We start from the raw sequence: 12,416 nt of genomic DNA, 5'->3' as shown, positions 1-12,416 counted from the left end.
ATAGTGTTCCTTAGATTTATCACTGTCTACAGGTAAAAAATTGTTACATTGTCTTTAAATTACAGCTATATTGTGATCGGTTACTCCAACAACACGTATATACGACTCCATGATTGGGAGTGCTGACGTCATTTTTGACTAGCAGTTGATTGGATGTTTTACCTTTCAAATATCCTGGTTGTTTTACTTGCGCTCTATGTCTATGAGTAAGCACCCTGCTGCGGCGTGAAATGCGTAAGACAGTTGAGCCCTCTCCTCTGTGTTTGGTGACTTCTTACTATAGAATAAAGACTGCTTTAACTGTTGCTCAGTAGCAGCTTCTTCTTTTCTTTAGCAATTCAAGGTAACAGCAGCAGAGAGCACAGCAAGTTTCAAAGTTGTAAAATAAGCAGTTGCAGAGCAAAAGTTTTTTAAGCATTTAACAAAATTATTCGCAAAATGCAGAATGGCTGCTAGATCATGTGACCTATGAGTTCAATATTGCATGAGATGTAGCAGACCAATAGGCTGTACCAGCATACCTGATTTCAAGAGTTTAGCATAAGTAATTTGTGTTTCGTAAGCAATTGAATCAAAAGAGGCAGTATTGAATTACAAACAATTACGATAACCATAAATCCAATATTGCTTCCGCATCATGTAACTGATTCTCTCCTAATGAGCAAGTGTGAATCTAGGTCACCATATAAGATTATACAGCAAATTTCACAGTTCTTACACAAGCGGTTGCAGAGAAAATAGATTTTCGATATTTTCGCGTAAATCAAGATGGCTGCCCGATCATAAGATATACAGCCTCCATATTACGCACAATAGTGCTCACCATAGATGGCAAAGATGGCAAAAATAAAGCATTTTTGTCAAACGTTTTTTTTTTTTTTTTTAAATTAAATTTTTTTATTGATTTTGTCAACAAATAACCAGTTTAACAAAAGAAAAGAAGTCACAAAAGTGCGATCTGCGCACACAAAATCATAAAGTTCACACTGTTTGATCTATTATCCACAACATTGACCATAAACTCCAGGCATCTGATGCCTGAAGTGTGGGCTTCTGGACTTTGAGCTGCCTGGCAATTATAGACCTTAATAGAGTTCTTTATTGTCCATATTCGCTCTCTGTAAGTGTTGGTCTTCTCCTTGCCCAGGTATATCAGTTAAAGTGGAGCTATTACAAAGGATTGAAATTACATTGCTCTGAACCTACAATCATTTATAAATTGAACCATAAGAAAGTATAAAAAGAAAAGAAAACAAAGGGGGAGAGGGGGGGGAAAGGGAAAAGGGTGGTATCCGACAGAGACATCCCTGAATTGTAGCTTGCAATAAGGTAGTGGGGCAATCGCAATCAACAGTGTATGAGGCAAAATATATTCAGTAATATGTTCATAGCTTCCCTATTCTAGTGGTGTATTTGTCATATGGGGGATCCTATGTGGTTGTGTGATAGTGATAGAATCCCAGTAGAAACGAACATCTGCATAGAATGCAGATTTACCTCTTTTAAAGTATCCATATTCTTCACATGAAAGCATCTTGTCAGTATTTTGTAACCAGCTATCTTGTGAAGGTATTAAAGAGGACTTCCAGTGTAGGGCGATCAGTGTTTTGGCGCTATTGAGTCCTATTCGTATCAATGTCTTTCTAATTTTACAGTGGAGTGGGGGGGTCTCGTTTAGGAGGATCAATTTCGGGTTTAAAAGGAAGTCTGCCTCTGCTAGTTTCCCCAGTGTTGATTCTATTCTCTTCCAAAATGAGTGTAGTTTGGGGCATGACCACCACATATGTAATGTGGTGCCTCGCTCGGTGCAACCTCTCCAGCACGAGGGTGAGGAGGTAGGGTAAATGTTATTTAGCCTAACTGGTGTCAAGTACCAGCGCATAAGCACTTTGTAATTGAGTTCAATTACTTTAGGTGAGGTGGAGGAGGTACGTGTGTTTCTATAAATTTGTAGCCACTGTTTAGCATCCATGTCTATGCCTAATTCTTTATGCCATTTAGCTGTATATGGAGGGAGTGGAGGGGATTGTGCGTTTTGGAGCATGCTCTTAGCTAGTGATAATGTACCTCTAGTAGTGCTCCCCCTTAGGCACGTTTGCTCAAAAAGTGTCGGTAATCTAATAAGGTCTTCTTTATTGGGAGTAGTCTGTATAAAGTGTCGTAACTGTGCATATTTTAGCCATGGGGCAAAGGAGCCAAATAAAATTGGTGAGAGTTCCTCTCTGGGTTTTAGTTTGCCTTGTGTAAGCAGGAGTGCCATGGGGACAGAGTCTAATAGTTCAGTAATTGGTGTGTCTTTTCTCCTGTTCTCGTATCCCCCCATCAGTTCTATGTTGGGAAAAATTGGGGTAAGCGGGGACACAAGTGTGGACAGGGCCGGTGTAGTTTTAATTAAGTGATCCCATGTGCTAAATATGTGTCGGTAAAGTGCGGATGATTGGCAAGCAGGGGTGCGCCTGGCTTTAGGGAGCCAGCATAGGGGGCCTGGGTTGGGGGATTTAAGTAGCTGGGAGTCAATCGCCACCCATGCTTTGGAGTCTCTTCTACAGTGCCAATCCAGGATTCTCTGCAATACTGAGGCGTGATAATATAGGTTTAACTCTGGTAGGCCCAGTCCCCCATTTTGGAGGGATCTATACATTGTTCCTCGAGCTATCCTTGGGCGTGACCTCCCCCACACAAAAGTATTTATGGCTTTTTGAAGTTGTTGTATGAATGTCTTAGGGAGTGTAATTGGCATCGCTTGCAATATATATAAGATTTTGGGGAGTATTGTCATTTTGATTGATTGTATCCTGCCCCACCACGACAGGGGCTTTTCCTTCCAGGAGGATAGGGAGTGTTGTATAGAGTGTAGGAGGGGTCGGTAGTTTAGGGCAAACCATTTCGAGGGATTAGAGGATAGCATTATGCCTAAGTATTTTAGATGTGAGTATTGGATTTTAAACGGACATGATGGCGTGAAAGCTGCGAAGGTACTGGCGGTCATTGAGATATTTAGGAGTTCAGACTTTGAATAATTGATATGGAAATGCGAGAATTTACTGAAATTATCAAATTCCAGGGTCAGGTTGGGCAGTGAGATGTCGGGAAGAGTCAGTGTGATCAACACGTCATCTGCAAACATAGCTAACTTATGGGAGTCTGGACCGATTGGGATGCCGTGTATTTCTGGGTTTTTCCTGATATGACAAGCTAAGATCTCCATCGTAAGGACAAAGAGAATGGGTGATAGTGGACAACCCTGTCTAGTCCCGTTATTTATGTTAAAACTGTGTGATAGGACCCCATTTGCGCGGACCTTTGCAGAGGGGCCGTTATATAGATGGAAAATTTGTTTGATCATTAGTTCCCCAAACCCGAAGTGTCTTAGTGTATTATGCAGAAAAGGCCAATTCAGTCTATCAAAAGCCTTCTCTGCATCACTGGAGGCCAGGACGGCAGGGATCTGTTTTGTTTTAACGTATTCCATTAAATGGAGAACCCGAATCGTATTGTCTCTGGCCTCCCTGAGTGGCACGAAGCCGGCCTGGTCTACATGCACCAAAGTTGGAAGTATTTTGCTGATCCGGTTTGCCAGTATCTTGGCGTATATTTTTATATCCCCATTTAATAGGGATATTGGGCGATAGTTACTTGGTTCTGTGGGAGGTTTACCTGGTTTGGGTATAACAGATATATGGGCTTCCAGGAGGTTAGGGGAGAGCAGTCCATCTGTATCAAGAGAGTTGAAAAGATTAGTAAGGTGAGGGGCCAAAATGGATTGGAACTGTTTATAGTATGAGGCCGATAGGCCGTCTGGGCCGGGGCTTTTACGTAGTGGTGTATTCTTTATGGCTGCAATGACCTCTTGGAGGGATATGGGGTCCTCCATTTGTTTCGAGACGTGCTCGGGTAGAGTTGGAATGTTGGCTTTCTGTATGTAAGAATCTATTGCCCCATAGTCTGAGGAGTATGGGGTCGCAGGGATATTGTAAAGGTTTTTGTAGTAATCTCTAAAGACCTTTGCGATTGTCTTACTGTCATGTGTGTATTCTCCTGGTGTGGCTGGCTGTGATAATTTGTGGATAAATTGAGTGTTCGTGCGGGTTTTAAGGGTTCTAGCCAATAGTGGACCTGCCTTATTGCCTTCTATGAAATATAGTTTGTTTAGATATATTGCCTTTCTTTGCGCTTCTCTGTTGAGTAATTCATTTAATTCGCGTCTAGTCTTCGCTAGTTGAGTTATGTATCGTTCATTAGTAGGGGTTTGCATATGTAACCTCTCTATATCTCGGAGTTGATGAATCAGCATGTTGTATTGTTTGTTATAGTTTTTCTTCATTATAGATTTCTGTTTCAGAAATTCCCCTCTAATTACTGCTTTGTGAGCTTCCCATACTAGGGCAGGAGATGTATCTGGGATTGCATTATGCAAGAAGTAGTCTTTAAGTGAACGTATAATTTTATCTTTAATTAGTGGTTGCAATAGCAGTGTCTCATCTAGTCGCCAATGTGGGTCAGTAAGGGGCTTGTCTGGTAGGGCTAAAGATAGCGTTACCATCGAATGGTCAGACCATGGGGTCGGTAAAATTTCTGTGTGTTTCATTAGGGGTAAGCTGTTCTGGTCTATGAATATGTGGTCTATTCTGGAATATGATTTTTGGGGGTTTGAATAGAAAGTATATGTCTTTTGTGTGGGGTGTTGGATTCTCCAGGTATCTAAGAGTGTTGCACTGCGTAGGACCCTTGAGATGACACCTAAAGAACTCCTGGGTATTGAGCTTTTTTTATTAGAACAGTCTAATGGTGGTTCCATTGCCACATTGCTATCTCCTGTCAGAATCAGTGTTCCCTGTGTCACCTCTAGTAATGTTCTGATTAGCTTTTTGAAGAAACGAGCCTGGCCCGTGTTTGGTGCATAATATGTTGCAAAAGTGATTTGGCGGTTGTAGAGTGTGCCCACTAGGATCAAGAATCGTCCCTCATTGTCTGTATGCTGCTGGGCGAGCTGAAAAGGGACACTATGTCTAAATAGTATACCCACTCCGTTTTGTTTAGCAGGGGCTGAATTAAAGTATCCTACTGGGAATTGTTTAGAGGAGCATTTCGGTATTATATGTTTGCAAAAATGGGTTTCTTGTAGGAAAATCACCTCCCCCTTATGTTTGTGAAACCAATTGAGGGCAATGGATTTTTTGGTGGGTGAATTTAGGCCTTTAACATTTTGGGAGATTAACAAAAGATCAGGGACCGCCATATTCGTTATGTATAATGATGTTTGCGTAATGTAGCTTGTATATCCTGTAGAGTGCTATGTTTAATGTGGAGGGGGTTACTACTGATTCTATGTAAGCGTGTACGAGTTGCATGTTACAGTACCTGAGCTTGGGTGTCTGTTGTTGGTACCTTTCAGTTTCGTCTCTGTCGGAAAAAGGGTAGGAGGGAAAAGAGAAGTTGTATAGGGAGTAGCAATCCCCTTTAGTACGAGGATCCGCTAGAAGAAATAAAGAATGTACGTAAAACAAATAGAACATTAACAATAATACATCATAACTAACAATACCACAAAAATACTTAAAACAGTATTTCAAATAGGATGGGGGGATCATAGTAAATAAAGGAAGTTACTATGACGGAGCATTTCCATTTGGGGCTTAAACGCATTATAGGGGGAAGGCCTAGCTAGGGGGTGGGTAGGGCTTGGTCAGTTAGCATCAATCTAGTTTGATGCAATAATACAATTATCTAAATTTAGGTATAAAACATTTTCTAAATATGTTACCAGGTATTTCTAGGTTTCTGACATATTATTATACTGGGTAATAAACATTTGTAAGGGTAACCAGTCTCTTAGCACTTTTATTTTCAGGTCAGTCCTTCTTCTTGTCGGGCTGCTTTCTGGTTCCCTTGGTTAGTTTTCCTGGAGACTCTTGTCCAAGCGGGTCTCTGTTGCTTCAGTGCCAGTGATGTTGGATTATCTCCTGACAGTGGAGTGAGTGTCGAGCGTGTAGATGGAGGTGGAATTTTTAGGCTGTCACAAAATTGCTTGAGGTCATCTGGGTGGCTATATGTGACAATCTGAGAGTTATGTAGTACTTTAATGCAGAATGGGAAACCCCATCTATATGGTATTTTTAAGTCTTGCAGGTGTGTAGTGAGGTATTTCGCCTCTCTGCGTTTGGAGAGTGTGATGTTACTCAGATCTGCATATATTTGTACTGTATCTCCTTCGAACAGGATTTGGCGTGCTTTCCGCGAGGCTGTCATTATTTTCTCCTTGTCTTTGAAATTTTGAAATCGCAGGATTATATCTCTAGGCGGTTTATCGTCTGCAGGTTTCAGGCGTAGTGCCCGGTGGGCTCTGTCTAGAGGGATGGCTGAAACGTCTTCTTGTAGAATGTGTTGGAACATCTGCTGTAGGTGTTGTTGGATTTGGGAGGTTGTAACTTTCTCTGAGATGCCTCTTATTCTTAGATTCTGCCGTCTCCCTCTGTTATCCAAATCTTCGACTTGGTTTTGAAGCTGCTGTATCATGTCATCATGCACTTGAAGAGTACGGTTCTAGAGTTCTGTAGTATTTGAAAATTGTTCCAAATCCTCTTCTGTCTGTAAAACTCTATCCCCCAAGTCTGAGAGATCTTTCCTGACTTCAGATAGTCCTTCTTTAATAAGTTTCCCCACTTGGGTGAAAAAAGATGCAAAGTCTGCTTTAGTCGGTAGATTTTGTATGTCTGCTTTAGTGAGGAGAGCAGGAGAGTCCACATCAGAGGTGGTTTGTTCAGTGTCTGTTGGATCGGCTGTAGCTGACATGGAGGATTCTAGAACTTTAAAAAAATTGTCCATTTTTGCATTGGAAGTTGCTAGGCTTTTAATATTTTTATCTGGCTTAGGTGTGCGTCTGGACGCCATTTCTAGTTTTGCAATATTAGTGAGTCTGGCGAGTTTCAATCTCCAAGCTATAATTTAGCTTAGTCACTTTGCAGTGTAAAGGTAGCACAGATTATTCCAGCTCAGGAAGAAGATATTAAAGAAATAAACAAATGTCCCGTTTAGATGCGATATAAAATGGTATCTTTACCAGTTGTATGCTGTCAATCTGTGTCGATCTGTTTAAGCACAACTATTAGTGAAGTGGCTTGTGAACTTTTAAGCTTGTGTACTCCTATAGATCGATGTCGTTTTAAGCTGTTTAGTGCGGTTTCTGTAAGGGTCTGCTCACATGTTTAAAGACAGCACACCATAAGCAGCTGTTCGTCTCAGCACTGTGCCTTAAGTGTTGTCTGATGGGCTGTGATTGCAGGGAATGTGATGTTTCTGCCCCAGTAGCTAATGATAGTCTGTCCGGTAAGGCCTAAATTGATTTTGCTATGGAGTATATTGCATGGCCGTTTCTAGGAGTTCAAATTGTGCCATCGACAGGGCTACAGGTCATTTTACTCAGAGGGGGCAATCGATAGGTTGATGTGCGATCGTTGGGGCACTAAGTATTTCACTCTTACCCCTCGTAGCAATGGCGCATGTACTGTCTTTTCACTGTGGCGTGGTGCGCACTTAGGCCCGCTGTGTTCTGTGATCTGGTTCCGTCGCCAATCTTCTCAGTTTAGCGATTTGGGCATTGCATTCGGTGCTCCGGAAATTCGCTTGAGGCCGAGTCGCCTTTTCCAGCTTTATAGTGGCCCGGGTGTCCCCTTAATGTGCCGTGGAAAGAGCTCCTTTAACCGGAGCTAAAAATCATGCGGCCATCACAGACGTTGGCCGGCTCCGCCCTCTCAAACGGTTTTTGTTTTATTATTAATTAAAAAATATCGTTAAGCATTTTTGAACAATTAAAAATGTCTACCAAACCACATGACCAATTGGCTTCTCTTGAACAAATCTGAATATCGGTCATAAGATAACTCTATAAACATAATTTCAGGTCTATCTCATAAGCGGTTTCAGAGAAGATTTGTGTAGCTTTTAAAAATAGCGCATACAAAGCAAAATGGCCGCCACACCATGTAATGTATGACTTTCAAATTGCACACACTAATGCTCACCATAGACCTCTACAATTTGCTAAAGTTTCATGAAAATTCGCAGTGCGAATTTTGATCACTATATTGTCATTAGGGGTCATGACTATGTGTAATCATGTACACTATAATATAGTTAAATAGTGTAAACATAATGCATAAAGTACAAATTACGCAATTAAACGGCGATAAAAAGGCGAATGGCTTATAGTGGCCATGTTAATTATGGAAAAATCACAGTTTGAACCAACTTGGTAGAGGACCTTGCAAGGAGCATATGTGCAAAATTATGCTTCATTGCACTTAGCGGTTTCAGAGAAGATGTTTGAAGATTTTTGCAAAATTCAAGATGGCTGCTACATGATGTGACTGAGGCACTTCTCTTGAGCAATAGCAAGTCTAGGTCATAGCAGCACTGAGCATAGCAAGTTTCAAAGTTGTAACATAAGCAGTTCCAGAGCTGAAGATTTTTAAGCGTTTGTCAAAATTAGTCGCAAAATGCAATATGGCTGCCAGACGATGTGACCTATGAGTTCAATGTTGCATGAGATGTAACAGAGCAATAGGCTGTAGCAGTATACCTGATTTCAAAAGCTTTGCACAAACAGTTAAGCTGTTATGGAGAATTGAAAAATAAGGTGGAATAAAAATAATAATAAGCCTGACAATAACAATAGGTTCATTGGCCACCTAATTAGTTACATAGCCATGCTGTCTGGAGTAGTCTGATCCACCCACCTTATCAGTGTTTAGCATCAGAAGCACAGGCATTGTATTTCAAAGGAATAGATATGAGTGTTAAAGTCTGCATTCTACCAAATAAAATGTGGATATAGATGCAGCCATAGAAGGAATTGTGTGGGGAGAGTTAGAGCTGTACAATTTGGAAACTTAATATTATTATATTTTGTCTCTATACCAAATTGTTTAATGTCCCTTTTTAAAGAGACAGTAAACAATAGTTAATTTAGGAACTGCATATAAATATATGCAGTGCAGAGATAGTACCTGTAAAAAAAAAGTTTTTGAAAAGCTAAGTATAAGTGTTTTTAATTTCATTATGTGTAGCTAAATGCCCTTATTTACTGTATATGAAGATAATCTTTTCTTCGTTTAACTACAGAGTTTAGAGGATTTGCATTTTTCACACATTTTGTTGTACACTTATCACATGCCATGATATATACATAACAATGATATTGTTTGAATCTGCTGTGAACATGAGATACTACCTTGTTTGCACATGATCCTGAGAGGTACCACCTGCATATGTGGCCCTGAAAGTCTGCCTCAGTACATGTGGCCCTGAAAGTCTGCCTCAGCACATGTGGCCCTGAAAGTCTGCCTCAGCACATGTGGCCCTGAAAGTCTGCCTCAGCACGCGGCCCTGAAAGTCTGCCTCAGCACATGTGGCCCTGAAAGTCTGCCTCAGCACATGTGGCCCTGAAATTCTGCTTCAGCACATGTGGCCCTGAAAGTCTGCCTCAGCACATGTGGCCCTGAAAGTCTGTCTCAGCACATGTGGCCCTGAAAGTCTGTCTCAGCACATGTGGCCCTGAAAGTCTGCCTCAGCACATGTGGCCCTGAAAGTCTGCCTCAGCACGTGGCCCTGAAAGTCTGCCTCAGCACATGTGGCCCTAAAAGTCTGCCTCAGCACATGTGGCCCTGAAAGTCTGCCTCAGCACATGTGGCCCTGAAATTCTGCCTCAGCACATGTGGCCCTGAAAGTCTGCCTCAGCGCATGTGGCCCTGAAAGTCTGCCTCAGCACGTGGCCCTGAAAGTCTGCCTCAGCACATGTGGCCCTGAAAGTCTGCCTCAGCACATGTGGCCCTGAAAGTCTGCCTCAGCACATGTGGCCCTGAAAGTCTGCCTCAGCACATGTGGCCCTGAAATTCTGCCTCAGCACATGTGGCCCTGAAAGTCTGCCTCAGCACATGTGGCCCTGAAAGTCTGCGTCAGCACGTGGCCCTGAAAGTCTGCCTCAGCACATGTGGCCCTGAAAGTCTGCCTCAGCACATGTGGCCCTGAAATTCTGCCTCAGCACGCCTAGCCCTGAAAATCTACCCCTGCCCAGTGCCCCCTCCATTTTAATGGAAACAATGCAAATTTGCTTTTTAAAATATATAATTTCCTGATCATTTGTAATGTAGCGAATTATTTGATCAATGTGTTTTTACATAAGGAGAATGTGGTTGCCATCAATAATAATATAAATAGTGCCCAAGTCATTTTTATATACCTTTTGTGTAGGAGCTGCGTTTCAACAAAGGATACAGAAAAAAAATATACATGTGATAACAGATATATATTTAAAAGTATTTTTTTTTTTAAATCAAATTCTCGATCTGACTTCCAGGACCCTTTATGCTTTCAATACCAAGACCTTACAGGCCACTTCTTCAAAGACACGTGACGTGAGTAAATTACTAAAAAGAAAGTCTCTGCGGCACCAATATAGCAGTTGCCATACAGGTTCTAGCTATGGACATAAGTTACTTAGTAACTTTACCATACACCCTGTCTGAAACATAATATAGTTATATTTTATCATGAGACAAGTATCCTATGCCAGTTTGTCGCCAGGTGTTGAGGGCAGGTGCTAGGACCCAGCAACACCAAGTTGTTATTGTAGCGTGCTGAAGATAAAACAAGGTCCCTTTTATACACTGAGTTTATATATATATTAGTACTTGATATAACAAATAAAAGACTGTTTCTGTAGTTTCAGACTATTGCTTCATGGCCCTTGGCACATCTGGTGACCAATTGGTCCCTAGATACTTAGAAGTAGATTTCCTTGCTAGGCGCTAAGACCCGGGAGAGGCGTCGCTTTCCCAGGCGCTAGGACCCAGAGCAGACGCTGAACTAGCGGCCAGGCTCACTCGGTGTAGGTAGAGCGGCGCATTCCTCTCATTCCTGTGTGAATGGGGCTGATTGTTGTGGCTGCTGGGGCTGCAGATCGTGACTTGCACTGGCGGCTGCACCGCTCTTGTCGCTGCCGCAGTAAAACTTTATGCCTGGCACTAGAAGAGGTAAAAACACTGCATTGTACACGGGAGGTGGGGGCAACGAGCAGACTGCAAGGACACTGCGTTAGAACAGCCACGGTATAAAGTCACAGTATTCATCCGAGTTTGCTTTTTTTTTTTTATTTCTCACTTTTACAAACTTGTATTAATGAACATTTCCTTTGCTATATATATATATATATATATATATATATATATATATATATATATATATATATATATATATATATATATATATATCTTATTTCAATCCTGCAAACCTCAGGAATAACTGTCTCACTAAAGTAATGATTTAATTGAAAGGTAACAGTTTGTTCTTGTCCTGATCAGTTTACAGTTCCTAACAAGCCATGTGCTCTAATGTCATTATACATATAAAAGATCCGAAGAAAGTATATTCATTGCATTAAAATGTATGAAAAAGGTGTTTATGATATTGATTAGGTATCTAGATTCACTGTTTACTATAAGGGGTTAATGATGTGTTGTAAGACCCTTTTTGTTGACAAGAAGTACATGTATTTTATTAAAGACACTCTTTGTCAAGTAGAGTTAATCTTATGGAATATGTAGCAAGGATCAGTCTGTGACAGGAAGGGTTAATACTGTTGTGTCTGAAGTTAGGGTCAATCTTTCCAATGATAGTGTGTCTGGGTCAATATTCACCAGGAACCTGTATTATCTGACTGTAATTATGATCTCTACTTGCCACAAAGGGTTACTCCTGTGACATCTGTAGTTAGGGTCACTTTCCAATGCTGCCAAATGTCTGTATGTAGGATCACTGCCAGCAAGGGTTAATCCTGTCATATCTGTAGTTCTGATCACTCTGCATTGCTGGCATTTGTGTAGTTGTGGTCATCAGCTTATTTGGACATTGAAATGTCTTCCTCTCACTGATTGCTGCCCAGACTCAGCAGCTGACTGTGTTTTGCTTATTGAGGTTGATAGTTTTTGCTGTTATCTTTCAGTTTAAGACTGTCAGTCTTATTGCAGATCTGAGGAAGACAGAGAGGTCCCATCCTGACTGATTTAGTGTCTAGAGTTTTTACTATTATTATAGACTGTTTAGGATAACAAAAGATCAACACATTTATTTTAAAAATTTGAGCTATTAAGAATATTTAGGAGCAAATCATACACATTTTTGGTGCTGGACAAGGGTGTTTGTGTATAGAATTGTAGAATAATAAAAAAGTAGGAGGATCTGGATATAAAGTTCAAGGTGCCATTTCTCCCTGGCTTCTTGGATGTCCATGCTGTGTAATATATGATATAATGGGCTAAAATGTATCACACTAATATTAATAAATCCCATTATAAGTCATATAAATTAAAGCTTATTATTGTCTCTTCCTGAAATCAGATCTCAAGGAGCACTTCATGATC

General features: G+C 41.0%; 1 protein-coding gene across 2 annotated transcripts in view; it reads left to right on the top strand.

Annotated features, from left to right (window-relative positions):
• Window positions 1-12,416, top strand: part of AMOTL1 (angiomotin like 1) — a 262,449-nt gene that overhangs the window by 63,971 nt on the left and 186,062 nt on the right. The window contains exon 1 of one of the 2 annotated variants that reach the window (XM_053708607.1): window positions 10,927-11,030. The exons of the other annotated variant lie outside the window; for it this stretch is intronic. Coding sequence (XP_053564582.1) covers window positions 11,012-11,030 — 19 coding nt within the window. The 5' untranslated portion in view covers window positions 10,927-11,011. Of the gene's footprint in view, window positions 1-10,926; window positions 11,031-12,416 lie in introns of those variants that run through there. 2 annotated transcript variants of the gene reach the window in all.

Source organism: Bombina bombina, chromosome 3, assembly GCF_027579735.1.
Source record: "Bombina bombina isolate aBomBom1 chromosome 3, aBomBom1.pri, whole genome shotgun sequence".
In the NCBI taxonomy this organism is placed as follows: Eukaryota; Metazoa; Chordata; class Amphibia; order Anura; family Bombinatoridae; genus Bombina; species Bombina bombina.
Note: the sequence above shows the minus strand (reverse complement) of the source record. Positions and strands in the feature narration are given on the sequence as shown.